The 27,996-nt window shown below is 43.8% G+C and overlaps 1 protein-coding gene across 4 annotated transcripts; it reads right to left on the bottom strand.

The window, feature by feature from the left end:
• Positions 1-164: 164 nt before the first annotated feature.
• On the bottom strand, positions 165-27,706 carry bcl9 (BCL9 transcription coactivator). Of its 4 annotated transcripts, XM_068329387.1 has the most exons (11): positions 27,561-27,706; positions 27,174-27,307; positions 24,867-25,032; positions 11,096-11,596; positions 9,133-9,446; positions 7,536-7,643; positions 7,228-7,414; positions 5,699-5,795; positions 3,376-5,554; positions 2,716-2,988; positions 165-2,612 (listed from the first exon to the last, which is right to left on the bottom strand). In XM_068329387.1, the coding sequence occupies exons 4-11, from the start codon at positions 11,419-11,421 to the stop codon at positions 1,573-1,575; spliced, it is 4,524 nt and encodes a 1,507-aa protein (XP_068185488.1). In that variant the 5' UTR covers positions 11,422-11,596; positions 24,867-25,032; positions 27,174-27,307; positions 27,561-27,706; the 3' UTR covers positions 165-1,572. The 4 variants fall into 4 exon arrangements, with proteins under 4 accessions (XP_068185488.1, XP_068185490.1, XP_068185487.1 ...); XM_068329389.1 differs by lacking the exon at positions 27,174-27,307; XM_068329386.1 differs by lacking the exon at positions 27,561-27,706 and having other exon boundaries at positions 27,174-27,529.
• Between the last annotated feature and the right edge of the window lie 290 nt (positions 27,707-27,996).

Raw genomic sequence — 27,996 nt, 5'->3', positions numbered from 1 at the left:
TCTTGGTTTGACTTGCTCTTTGTTCTTACTGTTGTTGGAAAGCAGATTTGACGTGTACAATGACAAAAACCCACATCTGGTTCGGTCCACATAGCTGACTACATGAGAATAGTCAAGTCTTGTGGACGGATACACACACACACACACACTACATAGACAACATGTATATACCAAAACAATATCTTTTATTTGTAGTCCATCACCACAGCCCCGGTAGGCTATGCTGCACCAAAGCCAATGGAGAAACACATGACAAGCTTTTACAATAGAGAAAAGATAGGAAGTCAACTGGATGGCAAAGCAGTATGTGTTTACATTTTTGTGTCTCCGTCTGGACACCATACCTGCCTTACTAGTTTGTATCTTCACCAGATCTACCTAGCTCTAGTTCTATAATACCTGGCATACCTGTTGTGGCATTCAGCCATTCCTGTCCCATTCTGCAGACCATTAAGGGGATTTATTGCTGTGGGAATGATCATTACCCAGAGTCAACAAGAGTCAAAACAAAACAGGAACACAACAGGAACAAGGAAAACACATAGCACATCTGGGTATTAGCAGTATTATTCACGCTAAGTTGAGTCCTGAAAGTTTTGTAGCACCAAGTCAAAATGTCATCCACAACCTCCGATGGACCGGCCGTTCTCGTTGTGCTGCAAAGCTGCCAGGATCCTCGCACTTAATGCATTGCTCACAATGGTAAAAATAGAGAAAAAAGACACTTTCTGCAGACAGTCCATGTTTGTGCTTTTTTTAATAATACTATTATCTTAATGAGGTCATAGTTTGGTTTGTTATACACTGGAGTTACAAAGGAAATTAAAAGACTAAAATTCGAATAGCCCACCAATGGTAAACAGTACAGTATTTTTAGGGGGCGTTCCTCCCCAATGAAAGTTGGGTAAGAGGAATTGAGAGGTCACTGATAGAATGCCTATACATACAGACACATACATACATACCACACACACAGCCTGCCGCGCGCACACACACACACCCACTCACATGTATATACTGTACAGAAACAGTCGAAACAATGGCGCGAGAGACAAGATGGAGTTCCACTAAAGTCTTCACAAAGCACAAATTCATCTCATTCCTTTCTCGTGTTCCATACGACTTTCATGACAAATTGGTTTTTTTTTATTTGAAAAAAAGTAGACATATACTGTAGCATCTCCCCCCGCTGACTTGTTAGATTGATTCCTCTTTGATGTCGAAGTCACCGTTACAGTCAGATAATCAAAAAAAACCCAAAAAAACACAAGAACAGTTCTGTGAAATTGATGCACAACAATCCCCATACATTCTGAAGTTCATGAGTCAAAATGTTCTTGTGGCAAAAAAAAGTACTCCAACATGGGCCTGTCCAAGTCTCCACTGGAATAAACTCCACAGGACATCGCCAGGTGAGCGGTCAGCTCGTGTCTGTGTAATCCTCTTTCTTGTATTATACTTCCTTTACTTGGGTCAAGCAGAGTTTTTCTTAACAGCCTCCAAACACAATGACCTTAACTCCATCCTTGTGTCCTATCAAGAGAACATTCTAGATACAAGGTTTCTGTTGGTTTAGAACATTCCGGGGCCCGGACTGAACCCCATGTCCATGTCACGTGGCCTCATCTGACCCCCCATCATCATTGTCTGCTGTGGCGGGCCGCCCATGCCCTGCAGTGACATCATCATGTTAGGTGAGCCACCGGGGCCCGGGTGGGCCATCTGTCTCCCCTGCATCATCCCTCCCGGACCCCCAGGGGACATCATCCGGTGCTGGGGGCCCATCATGCCTTGGCCCATGAATCCCGGTGGTCGCATGGAGTTATGGCCAGGGTTTCCCATTGGCATGTCTTGTGGGCCGATTCCCCCACCAGGCCCTCCTGGCATCCCCCCCATCCCCTGCATTGACATCCCCATCCTTGGAGGACCATCACCCATCATGCCCTGCATGGGAAAGCCGGATGGGTGAGGTGGTTTTACCCCGGGGTTGTCTCCCCCACCTCGTGGGAAGTACGACAGAGTCTGACTGGGCTTCTCTGACGGGATTATCCTGGACAGGTCGAACTCCGGTATGCCGGACGCTCCCGGCCGCATCACCTCGTGAAGGTCTGCATCGCTGAATCCTCCTTGCATGTTGTTGAACTCGGGCCCCCCAGGGGTATTGGGCTTGCACATACCACCGTCGCCCCCACCCCCGTGTGGCATGTTACCCATTCGTCCTCCCATAGGCCCTCCCTCTCCCTGGAAGCCCATGGGGTGGCCAGGGAAACCTTGGGGACCGGGACCGTTGTGTGGGGAGAAAGGACCTTGCTGGGAAGGGGACTGGGTGAGGGGGTACGCCTGGCTTCGGTGGGGGTAACCTAAGCGTCCCTGGGGAATCATCTGGGGGTTTCCCATACCGGGGTCTTGGGGATTGGATGGTATCATCATGCCGTGAGGCATCATGCCCGGACCCATGTTGGGAGCATTTGGGGAGGGCATCTGGGGCGGCATGCCGTGGGAGAGGGGCTGGGATCCCATCGGATTCATCCCCAGGGGGCTGAGGGCAGACATGGGTCCAGCGTTTCCGGGTCCCATCATGCGTGGGTTACCTTGGTGATTCATCGCCATACCTGAATGTAGAAGACAAAAGGCAGGGATTTTGGTCAGGATGATATTTAAATAAGGGTCAACGTTGGAGTAACTGATGCAAAGAAGAGATTTCTGATGCCTCACCATTATTGTTCACTGACGGCAGGTTGGGGGACCGAGCTGGGGGTGAGTCGTCGTCTGAACTGGCAACGGTCTTTATGGCGTCGTGGTAAAGCGGGGTGGAGCTGGGCATCGCAAACTTGGACATGCGTGACATCATGATGGAGAGAGGGTTCTGGGACAGGGTCGGCTCAGGAGGGATGGTGTACGGACTGCCAGACGGAACATTGCCCGGGTGAGACATGGAGCCAGATGGAGCCCCCGATGAGGGAGGGGCAGAGGGAGGGCCGTTTCCACCTGGAAGACAACATGAAGAGAAAGAAATTACCAAAAAAAAAATTTTTTAAATGTGGTAAAGCTTAGAATTTGTCTTTCCACTCTTCAGCAGGGAGTGGAATAAAACTCAACATCTACGTTAAGTGACCACCAGAGGGAGCCACTGGACTGTACCCAACCCCACCCCTCTAACAGATGTGTGGCGAGGGCTTGATAGCCTCCACATCTACTGTACTTTATTTTCAGGTTTTTGTATTTTTTCTAACTAAATATCATTTCAAAAGACTAAAAATGGCTAAAAAATAAATAGATTGTTTACATGTGAAAGAATCAGCAGAACAGGATTTAATAAAAGAAAAATATGGAGAATGAAATTTAAAAGATGCAGCTAGAGATGATTATTTATACCTTGCTCCATGTTCCCCATCATGTTTGGTGAGGTGATGCTGAGGGGGGGCTTCCCACCCTGAGGTGGTACTCCAGGACTCTGCATGGGGGGTTTTGGTGAGGACGCCCATCCTGGGGAGGGGTTTGGAAGAGAGGGAGACCTCATGTGAACAGGAGAAGCGCCGGCCGATCCCATCATCGAGTGGGGGGACTTCATCGGTGCTGAAGTTGGCGGAGCTGGGGGGGCGCTGGGGCCTGTGGGACCGGTAAGCATGCCAGCCAGCTGGGACGGTGTCTGGGGGGATTTCAGGTTCCCAGACGGAGAGCCCATCATGGGAGACTGAACTTGCCTTAGAGGGGGGGACTTTAGAGGGTTGACGCTGGGAGAGTTCCCCCCACCCGCTTGGACGTTGAGATCTGCTGGCTTGCGGCCCCTCTGGCCTTGTGAGGGCCCACCGGCAGGGGGGAGGTGGTTGATCCGACCGTTACCTCCTGTGGGTGTGGATCTGTGCTCTGGACCGAAGGCCTGGTCTCCGTGCGGCCCCCTCATTCCTCCGGGGAAGGGCCGCCCGGGCCCCATGGGAAAGTCTCCTGGTTGTGTCTGCTCAGGGAAGGGGGGCCCCTGCATGGGCCTTCCTTGAGGGCCCATGTTGTCCATCGGAGGTCCCCCACCTCCTCTCATTCTCATAATTTCATCAGGACTCATATTCATACCAGGATCTCGTAGTTTGGAGGGGTGCATGTGGGGGCCGGGCCCGGGGCCGGGCCCCATGCCAAACTCAGGCCCCATGTCCCGGCCCCCCATTCCCTGAAGCCGAGAGGATGGACTCATAGGACCATCGCCGGGCATCCTGGGAAATATACCCATGCCGTTACCGGGTTCCATCCCCCCTCTCTGATGTCCCATCATCCTTTGCATGTCCATCATCATCCCAGGAGGGATCCCCTTCTCTCCAGCCATGCCCTGGTGGAACATCGCTTCCTGGACTGACTGGGGGTTTGGGAACCGTTCGCCCCGGCCCCCGGGACCAGCAAACATTCCCCCAGGTCCTCCGGGAAAGCCTCGTGCGTCTCCCATACGAGGTGGCATGTCGTCGGACCAGCCCATTCCGGGCCTGGGGGGCCCCTCCATGTCAGGATTCATCATACCGGAGAAGCTAGGCATCCTCTGCATGTGCGGGTGAATCCCCCTGGGGCCTGGACCCATGGTCATGCGCTCCTGGTAGTGCTCTGGTGGACCACCCGGTCCTCCCCATATCTCTCCTGGGCCCATCTGATAGGGGGGCGGGGGCCCTCGCATCATGCCGCGCGGACCATGAGCGTGCATCATCATGTCTGGGGGAAGTGGCCGGTGTTGCATTTCCTGTTTCTTCCTCTTTTCTTCATAAAACTCCTGCTGCAGCTTCAACCAAGCCACCTGCTCCGGGGTCATCTGATCTCCTTCTCCGCAGCCGCCCGGCCCCCCCATATGCGCACCCATTTCATCTTGTGGAAACGGGGGCATGTCTCTGGGTCCGTGGGGTGGCCCAAAAGGCGGACCTTGTGGACGGGGTCCTCCTTGCCCACCTGGAGGTCCGAGGCTTTGAGATTGTGCCATCATGGCCTGTAGAGGACCCTGCTCAGATCTACGGGCTGCTCCGTCGGGGCCTCCATCGTGAGGTCCACTGTGGGGCGGGGGTGGCCCCGCTGGTGGGGCATCACGGTCATCGGGGAAAAGCATGCGCTGAATATCTCGCAAGGTCTGCAGGGAGCGCTGGCGATGCTCCAGTTGTTCTTGGGACAGACCCTCGGTGTTTGCTTCCATGTTCAGCAGCTCCTGTGCCAGCTGCTGCTGCTGCTGCTGCTGTTGCTGCTGGGGTGTCAGACCTGCCCCCCCAGAGCCTCCACCCTGGCCTCCTTCACCTGCTGTAGGAGGGTTGAGGCCTGCCTCAGGTTGGCTGACGGGGGCTTGATCAACTTGGGCAGCAGGGTTGCCGGGGCTGTTGCCAGGAAGATTTTTGGATTCCATGCCTGCAGAGGAGGACCCTTCCTGCGGAAGAACACCAGAATGGTTCCCTTGGTTGGAGGGTTGAGGTGGGACTGGCTCTGGCATGCCAGATAAGGAAGGTTTGGATCCAGGTTGGTGGTTCTGATCTTGGGCGTGAGACGAGGTTTGCTGGGGAGGCTTGGAGTCGTTTCGGAGGGCGCCCGCAGCGTTGTTCTTAAACAGAAACAAACGGAAATGGCATTACCGGTAAGTTAGCACACACTCTCACGCTGACTGTTGCAGTCTAAAAGCGTACATGTGTGTGTGTGTGTGTGTGTGTGTGTGTGTGTGTGTGTGTGATTCTGTGCATGTCATTACCAGAAGGAGGTGAGCTTTGTCCTTGCTGTTGGAGATATTTTTCATGTGGAAGGCAATGATGTTTTCAGTATGGCCAGTTAGAACTGCATCAGCTGCCCTGAGGACAAGAAGGCAGACAGTCAGATATCAGTCTTCAGACACAATAAGTGTGTGTGTGTGTGTGTGTGTGTGTGTGTGTGTGTGTGTGTGTGTGTGTGTGTGTGTGTGTGTGTTTGTGTCTACACATTTACACATTTGAGAGACCCAGAGTTGGATGAATGAGTACTAGATGGGACCATGAAGGTAAAAGCAAGGTCAAGCGACTAAGTGAATTGTTACACACACACACAACCCTCGCGCCAAATATCCACATCTTTGATGGCTAATTCCCAACAGCCTGTTAATCTAAGACGGGTGTACATTACCACGTTTGAGCAGACTGAATAGATTTAGGTTATGACTGGAAAAGTTAAACAGAAGAGGCTTGAAGCAAACATCATTCTGCAATCAACACAAAAACCTTAAGAAAAAAAAACAAACATCAAAGATGACAACAACCTCTGATGACAGGGTAACAAGGATGTACTTTAGGCAACGAACGAAGTCAGTAATTCCATTTAATTTTTACCTGCAGTTGCTCAAAGAGTTTCACTGTGGGTGTGCGTTGTGCCATGTTTTGTACAAAAAGCTCCAAGTATTGACAAGATGTTCTAATTATCAAGTATGAAAACACTTGAATTAAAAACATGACAAGATTTATTTGCAAACCTTGCTCCCTAAATCAGGACTAGACAACGCTTCTGCAAAAACAAGCTTTTACAACTCCGTCTCTCCATTAAGTCGCCTAGAGGGTCAAGTCCCATGACAGTTTGAAACTTCCATAATATTCCTTTACAATGAAAAACTAAACATGGAATCACACTATCGGTATTAGATTGATATGGTTTTAGTATTGGCTTTACGTACTATAGTTAAGTTTCCCCTTCCACCCACATTCAAGGTAAAGTACAATATTTTCCGTACTATAAGGCGCAGCTAAAAGCCTTTAATTTTCTCAATTTCTTATAATCCAATGTACCTCATATATGAAAAAAGTTTTAAAATAGACCATTCATTGAAGACGAGTTCTCAGATGCATTTTATAATCCAGTGCGCCTTGTGGTGCTGAAAATATTGTAGTTGATGCCTAATAGAAATAGTCATCTATCCGAATATTACATAGCAAAAATTAAAAAAAATCTGATCCCTTTATCCAGATCCACTGCAAAGTTAACCGGGTTCTGTCCTGTCATAAGGTCAACCCTGCCACCCAGTTTCACAACTCAAACTAGTAGCTTTACTGGTAGCATACAGACAAACCAAAACCTGTGATGACATAACCTCCCTGGCAGAAGTGACAAGCGTAATAAACACACTCATACATGTAAATTATGTTCCAAAAATTCTTCAATTGCTCATCAAATTATGGGGAGAGAAGAAAAGTCAGACCTAAAATAGTCTGAGAGATACGAGCCATGACAGACAGAAATAGAAACTCTCTGCATCCTTACTTGTTGGCCATCTCTGTGGTGAAGACATAAACAAGTTTCGAGCCTGGCTTCTGGCCGGTAGGAGGTTCTGTTGTGGATCCCTGGCCTCCCATTGCATTATGGGACGGTGTAGAGGAGCGACTTAGCCCAGCATTGGAGGTAGAATGTGTGACGGAGTCCTGGGGTTTCACCTCACTGGAGTTGCAGTCTGCAGGGACACAGCCAGGGCAACCATGTTTTCAGGACTGGCAAAGGCTTATGGGTAACGTAGTGATGAGTCATCTGATGGACTGCTATACATGCTTGGTTGCACAAGTTATCACACTTACTGAAGAATCCTTTGTCGTCTTCGTCACTTTCGCCTCCAGAGCACCAGTCGGTTCCGCTGTACGGTTGCCTCCTCTCTGCCACACACATCCTCTTCACCCGGCTGCTGTCTGTAGACACACACACACACACACACACACACACACACACACCTGTGAGTTTGGGTTGACTTGTGTGGGTGATAGTGAGGCACTTCAAAGTACTTATGACAAGACAACTAATCGTTTCTTTTTCTGACCAGATTGTGCCCAAAGAGAAAAATCCACTAGTGATATAAAGTTAGGAAGAGGCAGGGCATCATGGGAACGCCACTAACCAACTATGTGCTATAAATAGAGAGAATGTTTGCAGATTCTACGATTAATCAATGCTGCTTTCACTATAAACATCCTTTACAGGAATTAAGAATGCAGCTACATTGATTATTTTAGAAATCAAGTGTTCTATTGATTACTTCAGTGTTTACACCTTGAATCAACATCCATCCTGAGCGATCCCATCACAACCGGACAGCTGAGTCTAAATCCATTTAAATCTAGTGACGCACTGATCATCTCCACGTCTTGAGCGACGACATTAAGTCTTCTTTAATACATTTAATCATTATGTTTCCCTGTTACCAGTTTAAAAAAAGAGCGTTCAAACCACGGCTAAGTCTCAACCAGTGGGACACAACTATTTCACTGGTTCTAGTAGCAGACTGACTGACGGGGACAGAGGGACACTTAACGCCAAAATTACATCGTACGAATGATTCTGAATTTGGAATGACTGATTTTTAATAATGTTAAGTTTTTATTCATTCAAGAAGTCTCAAATTTATTCTTATTTTTTTAAAACGGAGTGTGGGGATTCTGGAATCACTATGTCAGTGTGGAAATATTGAAATAGTGTACAGTAATCCCTCGCGTATTTGTGCTTCAAGATGACCGGCTTCACCTCATCGTGGACTTTAGTAGGTAGTCACATGATACCGTACGTGCATTCTATTGGCCGACAGCATCCGGAAGTACGCTGATTTCTGAGACTTATGGAATATATTGCAGAATATCTTTATTTGCGAGTGGTCCTGGAACGCATTAACCGCGAGTAATGAGGGATTACTGTAACCCCAAAATGATTAATCGGTAACCCTGTAATCCGATTTTCTTGTATTTTCAAAGGAAGCTATTTGAGAAGATGGTTCTTCAATGTGGACCAGGATACTTTTGCATCCTTTGAGAACATTCACGCCTGTACATTCAGCTCTTAAAAAGCTTTGATTATTAATATTCTGAGTAAGAGTTTTACATTTTGACTATTTTCTTTGATAACCAAACTACTCCACAAATTATTTCAGCCTCAGCAGGAGGGGACGTGTGCAACAGGAACCGTTGAAACACAAGCACTAGTGACATGGCATTGTTAAACCACGATGGTATTCTACCTGTAGTCAGTACTTCAGGTAAATTTATTCTAAACACACAGAACCTTGGTCACAAAATATGAAAGCACTTGAAACAAAGATTTGAAATCATTCAGAGAAAGCAGGACTGATGTATGATACGTTTTGTGATGACATCTGACACTAAAAAGAGCCCAGAATCCATTGGGTCGTACCTTTCTCCTCGCTGGTGGGCGTTCCGCTCTCAGGCTGATCGAACGACTCCACCGAGGTGCTTCTCTCCCTCTTCACTTTGACTTTGGAGCTGGGGCCAGAGGTCAGTCCCTGACCGTTCTTCAGCCCAATGCCCCCTGCCACATTTTGAGCCCCCTTGGGACCCAGGGTTTTTGGGTCGCATGGTGAGGGTTGTGATTGGTTGCCAGTGCTCCCAGGTTTACCCTGATTGGGCATTTTAGAGTCCATCTGGGTGGCAGTGGAGGGGGACATGACAGGAGGTGAGCGTACCATGGCCTCCGTCTTAGGTTTAGGGCTGACAAACAAGGAAAAGAAAAAATTAGTAGACTTATACTATGCTTTAAGAAAATACTTAATATTTTTTTTGTATTATGCAGCATAACAGTGTATTTAGGTGAGCCTCAGATGAACCCCAACACTTAGAGAATATCAGACATATTACGTTTTGTCTACCTGCGGACATTTTGACCTTGTTTTCACTTTAATTCAAATTCACACAACCAAAACATTTGGGGCTGGCAAACTCCTCGTGATCACGCTTTGGAACTGGGCTCAAACCAGACAAAAAGAGGTACAATGCCAAGCAGCTGGCGATCGATGAGGTCTGATACCCCCCCAGCTCCCCACTTATAACAAGACGCCGTGTTTTCCATCAAGAAACAGACAAGGAAACACAATTATCCTTAAATGCCCTCTTTTTTTCCTTTGCCACTGTTAAACACAATGTCTTTGTGGTAGCACTTGTTATAAGTTTGCAGAAAGAGGAATTCCATGCAGACCGTTGAGCGTGGACGCGCTCCCTTATTATTTGGCCGAGTCCAAATAACTGCTGCTTACTACTTATGAAAGGAGTTCAGCTTAGGCAAGCAGGACACATACAACTGGCAGAGAATTCCTTTACCACACCCTAATCTCTTTCTATGTCTCGCTCTCACAAACATACACACACACACACACACACACTTGTACAACTAGAATGAAACAAATGCTAACATGTCCAAAAAGCCCAACCACAGCCGAGCACACTTTCTGTACAAACACACAGACACACAGCTATTAGAAAATGATGGCAAAGCCAGAATTCTGGCAGTCCAGACAGTCATTTCCAGAGGCTCCAGAACCATGAGTCAGCACGGAAAACCTCCAAACACAGCGTACTCCATGACCCCAGAGCGGCTCTGGATCGCGCATCAAAATATTTCAGGTAAAAAGAGCGCAGCAGGAAATTGATCTTCAATCTGTAATACACTAGACCTACACAAACACACACTCTTTGGTTGTGTGTGAAGGTACGTTCTCTTCAAGTTTCCATGGGTGTCCTCCAGGACATCTGATCTGTGTATTATTCAGTAACATATAGCCAATGGCTTCAAAAATGGTTGTTCACGGCCGGCACATACTGTATAATGTCCCCACAGGCTACAACAAAGTATTGGGGGGTTAAAACTTAACATTTTATGCATTTTACAAATGGTCAAATACAAGTTTCCCAAAACCAAGACGATCAATCAAAGGGCTGCTTGAACTGGGATCTGCTTCAGCTCGAGTGTAAAAGATTTTTCCCTACAGAAAATCCATAAATTCAAATAGCCCCCGGCTCTAACACCCGGTCCTCCACTCATTCATCTGAACAGAGGGTGAAGCGTTTTTGTTTTTGCTTCCAAGTCATGTTAATAATTCACAACAGCTAATATTTATTTGTTTCAATATTGTGTTTTGGGTTTTTTTAAACATTATTTGGAACATGTCTGCAAAGCCTGGGCTTCTCCATGAAGCCTGGTTGTGTGAAGAACAACAACAACACTTGAAGCAGATGGATTTTTATTTATTACTGTTGTTGTACTTGCTGTACCAGTAGTAAATCTGGATTGTAGCATCATATGGGCCGACCAGCATCTCAAACCGTCAGGAGGACATGTGATATAAATCAGCGAGCACACTCACCTCTGTGTGTTGGTGGACGGGGAGTTCTTTAGCCTATTGGAGTGCATTGATGGGGCTCCCAGGACTACAGAACAGGGTGGAGTGATGAGCTGGTGAGGACTGCCTGTGTGGGATAGCGGCGCTTTCGTTCGCACGTTCCTGGAACCAGGAACTGGATTCCCGATGTTAGAGAGGGTTCCCCGAGCGTCCTTGGTCTCCTCTCGCTCTTTCTTCCCTCGCTCTTTCTTGTTGAAATGTGTCGCTGCTGTTCCTGCCGCTGCTGGCCTCTCCTCTTGGACCTCCAACATTCTCTCTATGTCCTTGTTTGTGGTGGTGTGTGTGTGCATGCGTCTGTGTGTGTGTGTGTGTGTGTGTGTGTGTGTGTGTGTGTGTGTGTGTGTGTGTGTGTGTGTGTGTGTGTGTGTGTGTGTAAAAACAAGAGCAATAGTCCAGAATCTTTACGTGTTCAGTGTGTAATTATGAAACTCCCCCGTAGGGGGCTTTCAACGGCCCTTGGGCACACTGTAAAGAGAGGAGACAACATAAAGACTGTTAAAAACTGTAAAATAGGGCTGCAGTTTCAACAGTTCAATTTGCTCTGGATGGGGGGTGTTGGACAGTAAAAGAGGATTTTGACAGGTCTTTTTCATGTCAGAGCTTTTTAAAAACTGTGTACTGGGGTGCGAAATGATTCATTTAGGGTTAAATGCCTTTCTTCCCAATAAAAACTACATTAATTAATGCCAGCAAGTAAAAGGTCTGCTCATTAAAATGGCTTTAATTAATCCAGTTATTGAAATCACAGCCTTAAGCAGCTTTGATTTCAAAACGCTCCGACATCCTGTTGCGTGTCTGTGCAGCCATCTTTGCTTATCTGCCGTGTGTTTGTGAGAGATTTATACCTCCCTTATTAGCTGACTTACAATGAGACCCACATTATTGTGAGACCAAGGAGTAGAAAGCCACAGACTGTCTGGGATCTTAATTTTTCTGGTGACAGAAAGCTGATCAAGGATGGCACTGAATGCAGGATCAGGACCATTGAAGGATCAATCAAAACTGAATAGAACAAAAAACAATATTCCTACACTCAGGTACATTTGGAACGCTGCTATCAAAACTCAGAATGTCCACACCGCTTTTAGACTCAATTTTCTGACCCTGAAGAGCAAGCATAGAATTACTGTCTCAGAATAGCTGTCTCTTTCAGCAAGAACATGCGTGTTCTTGGTTTAACAAGTGACCAAATTGAACAGCCGATCACACACAGAAATAGAAAGCGTACTCAACCCAAACGTGATGGTTTGTAACATACAGACGGGCTTAAAGCGGATAAACGATAGACTGCATCCCAACCAGTAACCAGGAAGCACAGAAATCCTTCAGATCTTTTTAAGTTCTATGAATAGTTTCATTTTGTGCTTATTGCTGTAAATGAAATCCAAATAATTTTTAACATAAAGGTCATTTTTGGTCGATACCATGACTCTGTTACTGATCCAAGAAGTAGACAACAGTCAGTTTAAGTTTTGATACTGGTAAGAGTTTGGGTGGGGCCTCATGTTAACTAAATAAATACCAGAAGCACATTTAACTGGAGCAAACAGTGAAGTGTGGTGGTGGAGAGGGAGTTTGTGGTTCAAACTGAACCGCTGTGTTTTTCTGTGTGTGCTGGTGAGTGAGCACGAGAATCGCATGAGAATCCTATTTGAGAAAGTGCGGGCCAGTCAGATTACACTGTCATCCTGAAAATATTTAGGAGCTCTTCCAAAACACTCGGCGTTGTAACTGGCTCCAGAGTTCCCCTGGGGAGAAGGAGGTGGAGTGTTTGGAGGGGGTTAGGGGGGTGTCACTGAGAAGCAGACAAATACACAGACTCCTGCTACAGCAGCAGCACTCGCCTCTCGCCCGTCTGCAGGAGAAGTCATTTCACTATTATCAGGATCACTGCTGCACACGACTGGATCCTCAACATGGACACAGAGGAGGGGCCTGGTGCTTCCAATGACTGGTCGAATTAACCTTCAATCATGAAAATAGACTATGTGCCTTTCAGTGGGTGTGCGCCCATCAGCGATTAGTGAACACTCCCGCGAATCCATATTTATTTAGAAAAAACCTGAAGTCATTCAAATTTTTCCAGACAGCACATTTAGATGCTTAAAATTAACTTTAAAAAACCTACGTCAAAACGAGTGCATGGTTTTCAGATAAGTAAACTCTTGGGCTCTAGTGACGCAGAACAAGCTGGTGAAAGCACACACGCAGGTGGATTTTGCTGTTGACTTTTATTTGCTCATCAAAGTGACAGTCGCTTGCATAAGTTTCAGTGGAAAAAAAAACAACCTGCCAGCCAGCCTGAACTAAAACACCGTCAACAATAACACAATCTCATGCAATCATGAAAGATGGGGTAGCAAAAATAAATAAATAAAATTTGGACAGCGTGGGAAAAATCTAATATGACAAATTTAAAACGTGAGGACTTCACAGCCCACCTGAATCACAATCACTACAATCATGTGAAGATTTCAGTCTGAAAAGGGTTTTCCGTTTATATAACGGTTCAGGCAATGTAATTCCTAATGCCAACCACATCTGAGAAAGTTTTTATTTATTTATTCTAGATAGCTACAAAAAGGCAGAACAGAAAGCCAACCATCGTAGGGAGGGACCAGAAACCATGGAGAAAGAGAGAAACACATTCTTCAACTACAGTATTTTCCGTACTATAAGGCGCATGGGACTATAAGGCGCGCCTCAAAGGCCTATTTTAAAACAGTTTTCAAATATAAGGTGCACTGATTATAAGGTGCACTGTTGGTTTTTGAGAAAATTAAAGGCTTTTACGTGTGCCTTATAGTGCGGAAAATACTGTCACACAATGTTTCACTGTTATTCACACAAACGGTTAGCAGCTTGAAAGGGAAAATAAATTAATGGTTGTAAAAATTGTACAGATCCCCTCAATTCTAACACGATACATGCGTTTCTCCCTGGGTGCCACACCCTTAAAAGAGTAGCTTAAAAATATTTTCCGGCTTGCCGTAGTTGAACAAATATGGTTAGTAACTCTACGCTCTACTGAGAGATTAACGTCATCCCCCATATGATCCATCCCAGAGACCTTGGCGTGACGTTTCAACAGATCGTCCATTGGAGGAGAAAAAAAAAATTCAGTGTGCTTAGATTTATATTTCTTATATCAGCAGAACCAAACCCCCTGTCTCTGTGGTATGTATAACCTGAAGAGGTAAAACTAAACCCTTACACAAAAAATACGATTAACGTGCAAACGGGCATGTCTGCTAACAGCAGGACCTGTCAATCACACGTTCCCTCCAATCGCACACAAACGAGACACTAATTGGGGAGCTTGCTGACATGACTGTCATGAGGAATGCTGCGACACACACACACACACTGCAGCCAACCACAGACACACACAACAAAGCACCATAGCGGTAATCACAGAGATTTCTCTTCCTCCATCTCCAGTAAAGATGCTGAACTGTCTGTCACGGCGTACACCAAGAGCTGCAGTGCACGCAAGTTAATGGGAAAACAGTATAATGAGGCTGTTAAAATGAGCTTCTTGCCTCTGATATAAATACGAGGTTCCACTTGAAAAGGGGGCAGAAAATAGTTCAATTCAATTAGATTTGGGTTTTAAAATGTGGGTGGCACTAAAAGACAGCAATTCATTTCATGCTTATGTAACAGTCGTCGTACGCAGGCTGAGCTCAGGGTCGACGCCTCCCGGCTACGTCACACACATTCCTCTGAAGGGGAGACGGGAGGATTCATACCGGTGGAGCATCCACTGGGATCAATAACAGGAGAGGGATCATGACCTTACCACTAACCTCTAGTGGCTTAATCTTTTTTTTTCTTTTTTTTTACACAACAATGCTACAAAGAGGGACAAACGCATTCTTCCTCATCTGTCTGCTTTCTGGATGTAAAAGGTTCAGCCTTATTTATGCAAATCCCATTTTTCTCTTCAGTCACAACAGAGAGCTGCACTCCCTCTCTCACTCCCTACACATTTCATTTACTCAACCTCCATCTCAAGTTTTTCTTTTCGTCCATTATTTGCTGAGAGTAATATCACAAACATCATTTCCACGTCAACTTACGCTTTTCTGCGAGAATATACAAAAACACGGTTATTAGCAGGAAACCATCCAGCGTATTGAAACGACAGGCAGCTGGCTTCTTCCTGTGGAGTCACGTGAACAATATTCCTTCAAATAATATCACGGATTTCAAGTCAAAGCTTTACAAAAAAAAAGCTAAATGAAAAGACAATTTTAGAATCACTCGTGTTGTTTTGTGCAGTTGGTTTTAATTATACATTTTCTTATATGGACAAACGTTTCCCAAATAATTCTTTCACACTTGGCGTTTATCGCAAAAATCACTGGGAATTTCATCGGAAAAAAATAATTAAAATAATTTTTCTCTTTTTAGAAACACAACACTGTTAATCCAATATTATATCACAATCTTACCATTAATTCAAAGTGCTCACAGAGCCTGTTTTCTAACCACTAGTTCCTTCACGTACCTGCCTGCCTCCGAGCAAAACAGTAGACTGAACTGTCGACTAAACAAACACCATTAACTCAACTTAAAGACAATCCCTAAAAGAAAATGAACACCACTGCAGGACGTCCTCGGGTGCGCGCGCTGAGGAAGCACCTCAACACTCACCTGTTGGCTTCCTCTGAGCACTGACCCAACATGGCACACCCCGGAGATAATAAGACGACTCACGCTCAGTAAGTACAGAATGTCAGGAACGCTGAGTGTCACTAAAGATAGAGCTGTGACGCTGCCAAAGCAGCGTTTGACACGATGCATCTACCGTGACAGGGAGTATGGCGCTGGGACAAGTATGAGTGAAATCTTGTTTCTACCAGAACAAAGCTACACAAATATTTACAATGAACTCATTCCGCATTCTCCCCACTCGTAACTTCTAAATGACAAAGGCTGCGTCCTTCTCCACCCTAGCTTCCTCTTCAGCTCACCCAGCTTTAGTCTTCCTCCAGCTCACTATATTATCCTGATTACAATCCGTCGCTCCACTGGCGTGTCAGTCCTGCATTTCTACAAATTCTCATTCCCGGTATATCCTCTCCTCCGGTCGGCAGACGGCACCCCTTCATCCCCTGAGAGGCGACATGTGTGTCGTGTCACATTCCGTCACATCACGGTGACATAAGCCCCGCCACGTCCATCACAATGATGGAAGTGGCGACGAAAACAGGAGGATGGAGAGACGGCAGGGTTATACCCGTAGGACGAGGGGTTATTACACAAGTCGATCCATCTACAGTGTGAGGGTGGGTGTCTGTCTCAGACACACACACACACACACACACACACACATAGAGCTGACTCATTACTGACACATCTGCTGGCGTAGCCTGGGCGTAGTGCCATGTGTGGCGGCCAGCTCCAGCTACAGGACTGGCACTCGGCGCTCCGGCCTGCTGTGACCCAGGTCCCTGCATCTCTGTATAAGTGGGTGTGTTCTCTCTCTCTCTCTCTCTCACTCACGCGCACACAAACACACACACACACACACACACACACACACACACACACACACACACACACACACACACACACACACACTTGGCAAGTAGTGATAATGTGACATTATTTGTCCGATACAGGTGTGAGTACAAATTAGGGGTGTGCCAGAATGTTTCAGGTACAATGACTGTGTCCAAGAATTTAATGGTAACAGGGTGGTATTAACTCCATGTTTACTTTGGTTATTATCAGATATATAAGCGTATAAACATTTGGCGTGTGCGTGTGTCAAACACGCCACAGAGGAACCGTGCGGCGTCCCTGTAAATTAGACAAAAACGCAGCCGACTCCAAGCACAATTTTTAATACAAGACTATTTAGGAACAAACATGTACCAGCAGTGTAGCAAATAGCCTTCCAAGATTTACTCGCCCAAGTAGAGATTCCACCAAGTGTACATTTAGCACTTTGCAGATGTTTATTTCAAACCGCGGCAACATGATTGATGCTCGTCTTCTTGCTGTTGGAACATGAAGGAAAACCATTGCTCGCCATGTTTCATACTGTCGCTCTGGCTTGACATTTGTCTTTGTGTGTTTTTGATCCGAAGCGCTTTAATTTGAATAAATCCACATGCACAGCCTTGCATATTTGCAACAGTACAAACTAACTAAAAGCTGCTGTAGAAGCAAATTACTACAATTTCTTGGATTATTGTTTCACCTTTTAAATAAATGCTGCTTAAAGCAGTGCTAATACAACAAGGTCAGTATCGCACTTCTGATCCACTGTCAGTGACGTCACAAACCTCACTACTGGAAAAACTTGATAAGTGGATAGATCGTTAACCGTCATAGGCAAATATGAGCAAGTGAAAAAATATAAAAGAAGCAAAAGGTCAAATATTTCACTGATACCATCAACGTTAAAAACCTTCTGACTCCAGTTTTCTTTAAAATCTCTATCAAATCTATTCTAAATTGGGTGTCTTTATGATAAATCCTATATATTTTACAGTAAAAACCTACTTCTAACATCACTGGACTCAGACCTTCTCATTCATAGACCTACAGGCTGTGAACATACTTATCATTTATTTACTAACATCTTTAACTAACCTATGACAGAGCTTGGATCCTATGAGCTTCCCTTTCATTCTGTCAGCGATGGTACAGATCTATATTTAGGTATCATCTGCTCTCAGAAGACGTGAAGAAGAATTTTTTACTTACATCTTTTGACCTGCAATACGCCAGGCAGGAGGTTTTTTGGCAAGAAATCTGACACAAGGTCATAGATGCCGTTTCTTATGACTGGGAACTGACGCAAGTCTCTCACTGACCTTGTGGTGAACTAAAAAGCATCAAAAATGGATTTTGCCACGTGTAGTCTTGGCTGATTGCAGATAATAGCTTCTATGCTACCAGTCTTTACTACACTATTACACCTTCTGCTCTAGTTTTTAAAATATGCTGTTGACTTATAGTCTGAAAAATGTTTTTGCAGACAATTGTGTTGTCATGGTGAAATGTGACCTTTAACATTTTTAATATTAAATGTCAAAAGTTTGTTCTGTCAGTCTAACAGTCATAAAATTTTAACATAATTACCTGCTTATTTTTTTTATCTCCAGTTGTCTATTTGTTAGATAGCATTATATCTCGAAATGTTCTTTACAGATTTACATTTGAGAAGTGCTCTTTTACATGGATTACATGGAGAGGAGTTGCTGCTGGCATTAGTGGATCCAGCTCAAAATGCAAATCCATGAAATTGTTGGCACCACTGGCAGAGGTTAACCTCGGTACATGCAACTAGTTATAGCATGAATTCTTGTTTGAAACTAAAAATATTTTTTGTGAGGTCACAACCTTTAACCGTCAAAATCTAGATAGTTTTGTTCAATGTCAAAAGGGGCATTTGTGCAGGAACTGAAGAAAATTCTCTGACAACTTTCATATAGTGTTTACAAAAAATAATCAGATGGATAAGATGAAAATACAATGACAGGCAATAGCTAGCATCCGCTCCAAGAACAAAAAAACATGGAAAAATTTGCACAAAAGTAGAATCCTACCGACCAGAAGAAGCCCGTGGGAACTCGAGTGAAGACACTTTGGTCGCGATGGCACTCCTCAGAGACACACAAAACTCCAATGCAGCAATGACCTTCAACTCTGAGCCAAGATTTAGTTTAAAACCCTCAAAACAGGAAACAACATACTAACACTTGACTGCCGACTGTGGTCAATGTGCTTGCTTTTAAATTGTAGAGCTTCTGCTGTGGTCGGGTCGCTAATTTACAGGAGGTGAATCTCAGCATCTTTTTAATCACCTCTGACAGGGAGGTTGTCTTTTCTACCGCGTCCATTCACGTGTTACTGAACGGAGTAACTACAGAAGAGATTTGAGTCATGGAAAAAGACATGGTGAATTCTGGTGCAGAATAAAGAAATTTTTTCCACTCTTTCACATTGTAAATATTTTGATAAACTTTTTGAAAATTTTTGACAGTTTGGACATACAAAAAAAAACCCCCAAACATATATGGTTTTAATAAAGGGGGTTGCCATGGATTGTCTAGCTTTGCTGGAGACGTGGTCTACTGAAGACAAGTCCAGTTCTCTAAATCGAACAATTACAATATTTTAATACAAAACTCACAAAATATAGTAGGAGAGACAACAATAGCAGATGAGCACACAATCGTGTCTGACCAAAGCAAGACTGAAATAAATCTGCTAATTGAGTAGTGAACTCACTTGGATCAATAGTAGTTAGGGATTCCAACTTAAAACTGTCATTCCAAATCCATTCACAAAGCAAAGTGAAACGTGATTATCTGTCAGCGTGTTTCTATCGCAGCTAAAAAAGGAAAAAAACAAACAGAATCTCCATTAACTTGGGACAAAATCCACTGCCCTCTATTTAGACCCCTTCTTTCCTCCCTTCCCCTGCCCATGGTCTCTGGTCCGTGACTCCCTCCCTCCATCCCGACAGTCGCTCCCACACTGGGGCCACATTCCTCCCTTGCTCATGCTGGGAGGACGTCTCACTGTGGCTAAAAGCATTGTGGGAAATCCCAACAGCCAGTCTCCACAGAGGCCATGCGGATGCGTAAAGTGTAAAGTAGGCTTGTGTTTCTCCTTTGGCGGTCAAGAGACCCTTCTTGAAAGCTATCTGTCTGTATATAATACATTTCTATAAAATTAAAAAATATACGTCTGTTATTAGTCACCTGATATGAACAAAAAGCAGAGAGACATCAGGACGTCCAAGTCTGAACTCAACACAACCCCCATTGAGAAATATACCAATTTAGGGAATTAAGAACATTAAGCAGGACAGGAATGGAAAAACACGATAAGTTGCTAAAAATATTTCTTGAATAGATTCTTTTTGTGTCTGTCTAATCACTATGTGACAAACATGAAAGATACATCTCAGCCTGTCCAACCATTTGACACAGTGCATGAATCTGAACCGACGTGGCAAGACAACAAATAAACACAAAATGCAAAAAAAAAATTAAAAAGCCCACATCGCTCAAAGCAGAACACTCAAAATACGCAATTCATGTCCCGTCTTATCATACAACAAAATTGGCACTCCTGGGAGAACTTGAGCCAGATTGTGTCCCTGAATTACCCCAGTTTGTAATTGTATGTCATTGCCATAGAATTTTAAACACATTGACGAAGACCTACTCAATTAAATATACATGCACATACTCACACGTAGGATTGCACATAAAAATACCCACATGCTGCAGTACTTTGCTGCCCTAATAATGTCTGTGATGCAATGGCATGAGATGAAAACTGCCATACAAGTTAATGGCATCCACTTTTCCCACGAGTCTGAGCCTCTGTACTTTTGTTCATTTCTGTCTGGTCCTCCTTTGGGTATCTGAAGAAATGCTATGCAACAAGACATGTCTCAAGACATGTTAGAAACTATAAGTTAATGTGCTGAAAGCATGCAGTACATTCCCACGTAGGCCAAGTTAAGTGGTTTACAATGCAATCTGCCAATCAACACTGACGTCAATTAATCCTGACACAATGATTTTCCTCTCTCTCTCTGTTCACACCTCAGCTTTTCAGGAAAGAGATGTTTAATATTGTCTCTATTTCTATAAAGTAAGAAACTGTATTACAGTATTTTGGAGGGATAGAACTTTCTTTTCACTGCAATCAAGGTGATCATATGGCTCAAATTCCAAAACAATTGAAAGAAAACACAGAGGACAAAGATTTACTCTTGTTCTAAAAAAATGTTAGACTAACTACAATGTAGTTGACGGAAAACTAACCAAACTGATGGGAGCAGTGTAAAAGAAGGAATGAGACAAGACTGTCATGATACGACTTCACTAAAAATGTATACTACAACCCCAACAAACCACAGCATTTAAGACTTGTTGTACTCATTTCCTCTCAAACGACATCAGCATTTGTATTAGACGAATGGTATTGCATGTTCCTGTGAGTTCCCTTTTGAATGCGTTCTGTGGTTACGCGTTAAACTGTGCATTTTTATGTTGTTTTAAGAAAACTGCCACACTGATATAGTATAGATAGTTCACAGTCCCAAAACAGTGAAAATGTCTCCCTATGCGTGATACTGGTGGAAAATAGCTTCAGAACCACAACAAATAGTTCGGTAAAATAATCAGAATATTATTTGAATTGTTATTAAATAATGACGCAGACAAATGATTCATGCAAGGGGTGTGACGAGTGTGCCCTCACGCATCAACCCTCATGACTTCACCTCATCGTGAGCTATGTTCCGTGAGTCCCGGACTTACGTGAGACACAAAAGTGCTTTAAACAGTCGATAAAAGTGTGGGAAAAGCTAATACAGATAGAAGGTGGTTTAATATCAGTATGGAGAGGGTTCTTAAACGTTTAAATTACAGTAAATAAATAGTTTGTCGCAATATCGCGGAATTCGTTATTCGCTTATGGTTCCTGGAACGCGTTAACCGCGAGGAACAAATATCTGGTCAGCGTTGAAGACACCTGAGGGCATCTGGGTAAATGCTGCCCTGACACTCTGTGGAAGCTAATCGACAACCTGGTTTTAATGAACAATTATTTTCTTTTTCATTTCAACAGATGCATCGTAGTTTACACTCTCCTAACAAACTCATAGACTGAAGTTGGATAACTGACTGTTATAAACGGCAGGCTTATCTTGTAATGGCTGTCTCATCGGAGGTGTTTGGATGAGATGTAGATTTGCCCTTGTGGAAAAATGTGTGTAATTGACCTCATCATGGTTGTAATTTTAGTTCATAGGCTAGCCTGAAAGTTTAAATAATGGTTTAAAAGCCACCGTACCACCACAGCACCAATTTCAGTTTTAAATTTAAATGATGCGCAATAATTCAAGTGGAGGGAAACAACTTTAAAAGAAGTACCGGTATTATTATGTTATTTAGGATAACAGGAGGTTACCCTGTTATTCCCAACATTCACCTCAGCAATGCATGGCTTATTTTTCCACAAACTAATCTGAATAATCACAAAGCAAAGCACTGACACCGAGCATCAATTATGAGAAACTCAACCAAAGAACATGAACGATTTAACATACCAGACATGTCCTCGTTCAGCAATTCCTGATAATAACAGGTCAATACATTTAATATTGTTTACCACATCACAAAATTTGCTAATGGAGTTCAACTTAAAACCTACATTTGCATTATGCAACCCATCATACATAACTAAGTGATAAACAGAAGAATACCAGGAATCTTCTTCCTGATAAAGGAAAAGATAACCACAGAAATATTTTTAAAACCCCAAACTGGTGTCAGTTTGAGTTTGTCTGCAGTCAGCAGATGTCTCTTATTCCTTAGTGACTTCACTATCCAGTGTGAACTGATTTAATCACCTGTGAAAACCACATTTTCAAATGCGATATGCTCTCTGAACCTGTGCTTTTTGGATTGTGTAACGTAAAACTAGTCATCCTGGTAGGTGGACAGCACCTTGGATGGTACATGTTTCTGTGAGAAGCTGAACTGACTGTGGGTCACCACAGTCTCTGGGTTCTACCTGAGAGCTGGTCTGTTTGAACGGACACCTCCAGCACGTTGTTTGGAAGGGAAGAGTCGCCATCTGTGCAGGAACTGTCAATCACAGCAAAGCGAGATGAAAACAGCATCCAGGTAAATTCTGGCTCAGAGAGATTCGTCGCTCAGGATGCTTTCAGAGCAGCAAACTCACACACGCACACATACAAACGTGTGATTTCCTTCACTAATGAAGCTATAAAGAAAGATAGTTGATAATCAGAGTTCCGACTGTCAGTGTGAGTTGTTTTATAATGCTTGCAAGTACAGACAGTTTTTCAGCACTGAATTTCATCGAATGAGGAAGAAAAACAATTGGTTTTATTTTTGATTAACCATCAGCCGCACTTCCCAAAAGGATCTGACACTGATTTTTAATTTCTTGTCTATATTTTACTCTGTGACATTATTAATCTATGTATAATCTATTCTTAATTTCAAAACTGCTTCTGACATTTGCATGTTTTATGTATGGACTGCCATTTGATCTTGTTGTACAGCTTCTCTTATGGTTCCTATCGTGCTTCTGCACCCTGTAGTTTGGCCTTTAAACACGCTGTTTAATTAATATCTCAAGGGATACATCAGACACTTGTTCCCTCCACAAAATGATAGTGAACACGACCAATTGTGTTTTCTCTTTGAAAGAATGAAATACAAATATGTGACCCAGTGATTGGTAATAAACTGGCAGCATCTGGTCAACACCAGCTTTATTAAATCAGATTCCTAATTATTTCAACAAACAAAAAAGGCATGGTAACTAGTGAGGAAATTCAGCAAATATGAGGAGCAGTTAAAGAAAAAATCAACAGACGCAAAAATCATATTTTTATTTTATCTACATCTGCCATTCAAGTTAAAGATGATATCTTAAAACAAGACAAAACTAAATCTGAACAGTTTTCTATCAGCAATAGAACAAATTTCGTTTTAGACCAGTTCCTTGAAATTGGGGTTAGAAAAGACTTATCAAAGTACTTTTGATTTTTGTTTTTGTGTATTATACCAAACTTTCAGACTGATTTACAATGGTTTTTAAGACCAAATAGGAGTGTTTTTGTCCTGCTCCCTGGGGACACTACATAATCACTGTCCAAAGGAAGCCTGACTGTCACAAGAGTCCTTTCACAAATTAATTAAATCTAATCATTTGATTGTGGATGGTTGTCTTAGTCAGAACACAAGGTAAGTGTTTCTAGCTGTATGAATTTGACTTGGTGCCCACTGCAACACACTCTATAGGCCACGAGACAAAAAAGCCCTCCGGTACATCTCTCCATGTCATACACAACACCAGCCCCACAAGTTTTAATTACAAAGTCCATGAAGCAAAGAGATGCAATGGAACATGAGAAAAATAAATTCTCTGACACACAACAACATCCATTTCTCTGCAGCCTTCCTCTGACTGTGGCCTTTATTGAACACACTTTGGATTAGATAGCAGATTAATGAACAGGGTGGAGAGCATTATCAGAAAGAGAGCCCTGACTGTGTTCCATATCCAACAAGAGCATTTCAGAAAATAAGACTCAATATGATTGAAGTTGTGCAGCTCTGAGGTCTTTCGGCCCAAGCTGCTTACTGGAGCATCATCAGCATAACGGTGTTAACCACTCATCAGAATACAGCTATCAACACGGGCATCTCCACAGATAAACGTCAAAGAGATGTGATCTGTCACAACCAGGAGCATGTGCCTGACTTTTTTTCTGTTGCGTCAGGACAGTATTAAGCCATTAAGTAGCCAAGTGTTGGTTGCCATGTTTGATAATGAAACACACGTTGATCTTAGGTTGAGAAAAGTCAACAAAACAAGACTTGTGTGAAAAAAACTGACCAATAATTTCAAAAATACAGTGAAACCCTCACTATACAGCCACACCATAACCGTATGAAAGCACAACTGGCTCTGTAACAGAAACAGATGCATTCTGGTATCATTGGTGCAAAATGTTTCGCATGGTATGGACAGTGAATAAATTTGACCAATCAATTTATTAGATTAGTAAAGGCAGACAATGATGTGCCCTCTGTACACATGGCCAGCATTTAGAATTACACAATTCTGTTTCTGAAGATTCTGTCATGAATGTATAATTCTGTGATCAAGTGGGTCAAAGTTTGAAAAAGCCAGAGTTGAACTGGGTTACCTCAGAAGCCCCCCTGCCCTTTCAGCAGGGCCTCATATGGAGAACCAGGTCTCAGTTCCCCTGGGCACTGATGTCTGCTATCCCCTCGACTCCTCCCAGTCAGCCACGCAGGCTGTGCAGGAACCTGGCCCTCTCTCGACACCCTACAGCCACAAGTCATTCACACCTGGAACACAGGGAGAAGAACTCTACTCAGTGAACTCCAACTCCAACAAGCAAACGGCAAGGAAAAGCACTCAGTCACTCATGTTAACAAGGGCAGCATGTGGCAAACACACAACCAGTGCAAAGCGTGGGTCATTAGGGGCTACAGGAGCTGTACATACTCACCTTTTTAACCCCGACACTCCATTGTACTTTAGTTATCGACTGATGCATAGATAGGGGAATTCACAACAGTGTATGATACTCCAAGAGTTTTCTTTTCATCCAGAGAGGGTTTACTAGGAGGTTATGTTCACATTACCAGGGTCAAGTGACTCAATTTAGATTTTTTTGCCTTAATGTGGCATAAATTGGATTTTTTTTCCCCCCAGGGTTGTATGAACACAAAAATATAACATTTTCAAATCTAATTTGAGTCACTCATATGTCGTCCTAGATGGAATACATATCCAAACGGTGGACATGTGACGTGAATGATAACAGTCAGATTTGGATTCATGTGGTTTATTGCAACCGTGCATGCTCTGAATACCATCATCAGCCAGCACCGACAGCACGGTAAGAGAAAACGATCAGAGAGGAGCGATCACAACAACCGTGTAGCTCATCAGCTGCTTTATGAGCTTCTCATGAACAGTCGAAGTGTTTGTCGAAACCCGGAGCAAAATGTCACGCATGAATCTGCTAAAAGTGCGCCCATTTCGGATTGAACGCCACCAATTGTCACACAGATATGCTCTTTTGTTGTTTGCGACACAGATGACTCATGCAAATACCCAATGTGAATGTGTCTGCCATTTCACAGGATATACATGTTCGTATTAGAACTGGATGTAGCTCACTTGTAATCAAGAATTCAATTTGATTTGAGAAAAAAAATCAAATGAGGTTTGTAATTTGAATGTAACTACAGTATTTTCTGCACTATAAGGCGGAATTTTCTCACAAACCGAGAGTGCGCCTTATAATCCAGTGCGCCTTATAGTGTGAAAAATACTGTAAATACCAACTGTGGAATTAATGCATCTCAATACTGGATGTGGGGAAGAACTAGTGACCACATTTAAGATAAATATGAAACAACAATAACAAAGCCTGTGCTACAAATACACGCTGATAGTGGACAGCAGTGTCGCCAAGAAAACTCGACCTGTTACAGGAGGATTAAATCTCACAAACTGGCAGGTAAGCTTCAAAATGGCTCTTGAACAAGTCACCAAACTTCTACCTGTGAATTCAGAGGTTTCTCCGGATAATAACATCAGCTGAAGGACCAGAGAGAACAATCAAGTGCTACCTGAGTCCTGTTCTGGATGTTTAAGAGATAAGATTTTATTTATAAGAAAGTTATTTCCCACTTTGCTGAACATGTCCACTGTTTGACATGTGGATTAAATAAAGATGGGATAAAAACTAAAAGACTAAGCAGATTCTTTACTATGTTTAGCTCTGTGGTTTTGCCAAAGGTAACTCAACACAATACCACACAAGTTTCTCCCAAACAGAAAGAAGCCTTCCTAAAAAAAAAAAAAACACACACAGAGACACGAACAAACTAAAAACTCCTCCACGCAAAGCTCAACTAAAGAAACCAGACTTTCCCCCCTGAAATCTCAGCGCCTCACTGGACAACTCTTGGCGGACAAAGTAATTCCATGGCGCTTGAAAACTCCAGGAACTTTTTTTTTTTTTTTTTTCTTCCCTTTTCCTAAAAGAAGTTGTTCCTGTTTCGCCAGAGAACTGGTGGTGGGGGGGGGGAAGGGAGGACTTCAGCACTTGCATTCATGGAGCGTCGGCTAGCGCAAACAAAGTCTTCCCCGAAGAGGGAGGCACTGGACGGCGGCTACGAGCGAGAACAACGACGCCGTGTACAAGCAAACGTAAAAAAAAAAAATAATTAAAAAAAAACACTCCAAAATGAGAAGCCATTAAAAGGATTTATGTGTTAATAAAACAATTAAGAGCCCCGCTTTAGCAAACGCTCGTTTTCAAGTTGTGCTAGCTCCGTTAACAATGCAACAATTAAATCGCTCGGCAGATGAGAGGGCTGGCCGACACAATCAGCAAGTCGAGGCCTCTAATGTCGCTACGCGTTTATAAATCATATCACATATATATATTTTAATAAAATGAAAACAATACCAGCAGTATGGAACTCCCGTTGAATGCAGAACATGCATGCTGCATTGTATCCTTTCTTCATTTTCACCAAGCACGGGCGGTCCTCCAGTATAATGGGGTAAAAACCAAGGTTTCTCCGCGGGTTTTACACCGTGCTGAAAGCATCGTGAATAATAAGCTTTTGGTGAGCTCGAAAAATCAACATTGACGGTGGAAAGGGTTGTTCACTGTCTGTCCGGCCAGACAAGACGTGGGTTTGTTAGCCAGCCTTCGGGGGACAGAGGCAGAGAAGACGGATACCGGAGTGAGATGTCCCCGGGTAGGAGGACCCGCGTGTGCCCGTTGCCAGGAGGCGAGCTCCGGTTCCGACACTTCCAACCTGGATGTTGAACAAAAAGGAACACTCACCTGGAATGTTAGCTTCATTTCCGTTCTCCTCGAATGACGGATTCATGCCGTACACGTATTCAAATCACAACATTATCACGGTAACATTATAAAATAGAAATGAGTCTCCCCCCCTTTCGCCCGAGCTTTCCAGTGGTCCTACTCCATTACATCCCAGTCAAGATTTCCTGTCGTCGTCGCCCTCCCCCCCCCTCCGTTCCAGGGAAATGGTTTCGCCCGAATTCTAAGTAGCAATTCTAGGTCAGGTCTGTGTGCCAGTGAGAACGTTACTGTCGGACTGACACCAATGTTCACTTTGCGTTCAAACTCTAAAAGAAACACACGTCCACACTCTGGGTCCAACTTTTTATTCAATTTATGCCCTAATTCGTGTGATGACATCACAATCACGTGACAAACCTTGGAACTAGTAGGTAAGAGGTAACTTATTACAGTG

This window comes from Antennarius striatus, chromosome 12 (genome assembly GCF_040054535.1).
Source record: "Antennarius striatus isolate MH-2024 chromosome 12, ASM4005453v1, whole genome shotgun sequence".
Lineage (NCBI taxonomy): Eukaryota > Metazoa > Chordata > Actinopteri > Lophiiformes > Antennariidae > Antennarius > Antennarius striatus.
Note: the sequence above shows the minus strand (reverse complement) of the source record. Positions and strands in the feature narration are given on the sequence as shown.